Here is a 4,429-nt window from a genome sequence, read left to right as displayed (position 1 = left end):
GTTCGATTGACCGGGCCTGGCGGGTCCCGGGAGTCCTGGCGGCTGTTAACGCGCGCTTTGGGAAGAGGAAGGTTGAGGGGGAGTGCTTGGGATTGAGCAGCCTTGCCGCTCTTTCCAGCCTCGCCTGGGATTACCCTCCCAAGGCCGGGTCTTCTACTTGTCCTGCCTGGACCCATGCTCGGCCTCCCTCAGTCCGGCATCCGCACTCCTCCGGACTCGCCCTCCCCAGGCCTCGAATTTTCACCGCTGTAACCACTCTCCTGGCCTGTGATTACCCTTTCCACCCCGCAGCTACCCTCTGCCTTCACGTCCACCTGGGAACATTATCTCGACTCCACTCTGCTCAGTCTAGCAGTCTACCTTGCCTCTTTGCCCCATCCCAGACCTCTACCCATTTCTGCTTGGGTATTTCCTTTTTGGCCTTCTCTTCCGCCTCGGCTGCCTCGGCTAACTGGAGACCGACACTTTCACAGATTGGGCCCAAACCTCAGCCCCTGGCTGTAATCCCTCCATCCATGCTCCCTCTTTAATTAGCCCATGCTCTCAGTAATGTAGCAGCCCGCTCTTTACCAGGCTGGTTCCGCGTTCTCAGCTGTTGGGTGCCTTTGACCTTTGGCTGATGGGTACTTGACATTTTATGTTCCTGGGCCCAGAATGGTAAATGTGGGCCTAGGGGAGGCTGTGGCTAGCCCTATGGCGGTGTCTAATGGGCTCACTTAACGTCCTCTCCTTACAGAGGAGGAGCTTAGCTCCCAGTCAGCTGGCCAAGAGAAAACCGGAAGGCGGACCCTGTGATGAGGAAGACTGGCGGCCTGAAGCAGTGGTGAGTCCTCTGCCCTCAAGGGGATAGGGAAGGTGGGGGTGCAGGCTGTTGAGGCAGAAAGGAACCCTAGACCTGGTTTCTGGGGTTACATGGAGTGAACCCCGTCACCTCCAGAAGCCTCTTTCAGTAAACTTCAGTGAGTGCTTACTATGTGTCAGGCATTGAACCACATAAATAAAATCTTTGTTCTCAAGGTGCTCATTAGAAGCTAATATGCCTCAATCTTCCTGGTTAGGAAGGGGCATTCCAAAGCAAAGAGCTGATTGGGTTGGGCTTTTGGCTCCCTTGGGGGAAAAAAAGGGGGGTTCCCCAACAGCAACTAGCAGCCCGCTCTTTTGCTCATTGTCACCTGCCCAATGTCACAGAACAGTAGAGTGTACTGGGCCTACCTTAGAGTCTGAGCTCCCTTGGGCCTAGATTGGAGGGGTAATGCCCCTCCAGTCCCTGCAAATACTCAAGGGCACTATGTTCGACTTTGGACTGGGCTCTGCCTTGGAGGCTTTCTGGGGCTCGCTGTGGGCAGGACCTGTGTAACCAAAATCAGTAGGAAGATGTAGTATGTACTTCAGAGAGCAATCCAAGAAGCAGTGTTTGGCCACAGGAACTTTGGAGGAAGGGATTAGCTAAGGAACTTCTCAAAGGCATTTTTGGGCGGGGTTAGTGAGTGAGTAAAAGCCTGTAGAGAGAGCGGAAGTGGCCTGGTGTTTCTGTTTCAGGTATGCCTTAGCTTCAAATACCTTGGCAACCTGGTGCAAGTGGGTTCTTGCCTGATGGCTCAGTGGGGCTTACTCTAGTTGTACTGCAGGTGTGCAGGCGGCTCCTCTACCTGTGAGGGAGACACATTGGCTGCCCCTTGCCACTTACCTGGGTCTCAGACTTGAACTTGGGGCAGTACTTGGTGCTGTCTGCTACTGGTTGCTTCAGAAAATGCTTTCAGTGCTGGTGTTCTCACTGCTGTGGTGTGGCTGGTTGAGAGTGGTCTCAGAGGCCTGGGAGTTGGGAGCAGCTGAACTCTTGCCCTCCATTGGTAAACTCAGGGAGGGAAGCAAAGGGTCACTCAGTATTCCTTAGGGCTTTTAGAGTGAAGATTTGCGGGCAGCATGACTCTGTGCTACTGATGGACTTGCCCTTCACAGGCCCACTTCATTTACCTCTTCTAGTGCCCTTCAGATTAGGCAAGTTCTTTAACCTCATTAAGCTCCAGTTTTCTCACTTGTTAAATCAGGATATAAACGTGTATTTTAGGATTACTGTGAAGATGATACACGATAATATTGTACATGTGAAGAGTTTAGCACAGTGCCTGGCACTTAAGCATTTTAAATGTTAGTTGCCATTGTGGTGAACTCTATATCTTCCAGACTTCACCTCCCCAATTCTCTCTCCTAGACTCCTAAGAAACGGAAATCCAACAGTGAGACCCAGAGCCAGGAGTGTTTTCTGTCTCCTTTTCGGAAACCTTTGACTCACCTAACGAATCGACCACCGTGTCTGGACAGCAGTCAACATGTAAGCCCTAACTGCAACCTGCCAATGTCTGTGTGTACCCTGTTTTGTCTAGGGAGGCTCCCTCGGTCCTCACACAGTAGCCAGCAGATGCTTTAGTGGGGGCTTTGGGCCTGCCCACAGCTTCTGGGGCCTGGAAAAGGCCTGACCTCTTTCCTTAGAGATTGTGTGCCTGACTTGGAATTCCCCTTGTTTGTATTTACTTGGGCACCAGATCTCAGGTGGCTCAGATTGCTGAGGACAAGAGGGTGCAGGAGAGTGGAGGCTATGGCAGGGTGTTGGAACCTGTCAGAGAACTGTCTCTGACTCTGCTTATGGCTTCTAAGAAGTACCAGAGTCCTACAGCTTTCACGTGTATCCTCTAGTAAAATCAAAGGTAATCATCAAGTGGCAGGTTCTGTGCATTATTTCATGTAACTCTCAATTTTTAAGATGAGGAAGCTGAGTCTCAGAGAAGTTAAGTAATTTGCTCAAAGTTACAGAGTTGTCAGATCTGCCTAGCTCCATCCAAAGCTTTTTCCTCCAAACTTTCTGAGGGACAGAGTGACACTGATCTCCAAAAACCCTTGGATTGTGATAAGAGTGATAAAAGTGTCTTCTGTTATTCCTAACAAACCCCTTTCAGCCACACCTGAATTTGCTAATGAGATGACTTTGTAAAGCACTTAACTTTGGGGCTGGTTGCCAGGGGAACCAAACCACCAATGGCCAATGTTTAATCCGTCCTACTCTTTACAAACCCAAAAGGTATGGGAGGGTTTGGAGAACTCCCTGCTTGTTGACTTGGTGAGCTGGAAGTTGGGAAGGGGCACACCCGAAACTCCCCTGGGACAGAAGTTTCTGTGCTCACCACCCTTCCAGACCTCCCTCTGTGTCTCTTCATCTGGCTATTCATTCATATCTTTTAATATCCTTTGTGATAAATCAGTAATCTAGTAAGTAAACTATCTGAGTTCTGTGAGCCACCTAGCGAATTAATCGAACCCAAGGAGGGGGTTGTGGGAACATTTGATTTATAGCTTGTGGTCAGAAGCACAGGTAACCACCTGGACTTGAGATTTGCATCTGAAGCAGTGGGGAAGGCAGTCACGTGGGACTGAACCCTTTTAGGATCTGATGCTTTCTCCTGGAAGATAGTGTTGGAATTAAGTTGTAGGGCACCTACACGGAGGCGAAGATTTGCTTCATGTATGGAAAACCGACACATCTGGTGTCAGAAGAAGTGTAGTATTGAGGGTAGAGGAGACACAGGATCGTGTTTTTCCTTTACAGGGATATTTTGAAGGAAAAATGGGAGTATGTTGATGGGAATGTGTAGTGGAGGTTAGTTATTTGTGCATTCAGCAAACACTTAAAAACATTTTTACATAGTATTTGATGAATACAAAAACATATATGTATAATGTATATAAAATATAAAACAAACACCTGTGAACCCACCATCCGGGACTAGAACATCATCAAATTCATAATCCCTTTTCTCATTCCCAGAGGTAGCCACTATCCTGAATTATATTCATCATACCTTGCTTTTTGTGATAGTTTTACCATATATATATAATTCACTAAGTAATACATTGTTTAATCGTTTTCTTGAGCTTTAAAAAGTGGTGTGTAGTCCTCCGGGACTGTTTTCATTCCGGATTCATTTTGTTGTCCTATAGAACTATATGACATAAGTGCGGATGTGGTGGGTGTATGCAAACAGGGGGCCTAACAGTCTGGAGGCTGGTGGAGACCCGAATCTGAGGGACATGCTGATTAGGTTGAGTTCTGAAGGATGCGAGGAGTTTGCCAGGTGAAGAGAACAGGAAGTTTTCTAGCTAGAGGGAACAGCCTGTTTGAAAGCTGTGGAGGAAGGGTCCCCAAAGGCAAAAATGCTTCAGGACCACAAAAGTCAGTGCAGCTCTGGAGATGAAGACTTTAGCCTTAGACACAATCAGTTTTAAGTCCTGTAGGATGTCTGGGTTTGCAGATGTGGGTGTGGTACCTAGGAGGGAGTTATGGACTGGAAATAGATTTGGGGTGATTGGCATAGAGTTTGTTTGACACCTACAAAGTGTATTGGAGTGTCCATGTGAATGTACAGTTAGAAGAGCT

The 4,429-nt window shown here is 48.3% G+C and overlaps 1 protein-coding gene across 5 annotated transcripts in view; it reads left to right on the top strand.

Annotated features, from left to right (window-relative positions):
• The window catches only part of RAD54L (RAD54 like), a 31,892-nt gene that overhangs the window by 145 nt on the left and 27,318 nt on the right, over positions 1–4,429 (top strand). For 3 of the 5 annotated variants that reach the window (XM_033416498.2, XM_033416497.2, XM_033416496.2), the window contains exons 2-3: positions 737–823; positions 2,213–2,332. In XM_033416498.2, the coding sequence (XP_033272389.1) occupies positions 737–823; positions 2,213–2,332 (207 nt within the window). Of the gene's footprint in view, positions 1–12; positions 658–736; positions 824–2,212; positions 2,333–4,429 lie in introns of those variants that run through there. The other 2 variants (XM_004285762.4, XM_033416499.2) reach the window with 2 other exon arrangements.

Source organism: Orcinus orca, chromosome 1, assembly GCF_937001465.1.
Source record: "Orcinus orca chromosome 1, mOrcOrc1.1, whole genome shotgun sequence".
Classification (NCBI taxonomy): Eukaryota; Metazoa; Chordata; class Mammalia; order Artiodactyla; family Delphinidae; genus Orcinus; species Orcinus orca.
Note: the sequence above shows the minus strand (reverse complement) of the source record. Positions and strands in the feature narration are given on the sequence as shown.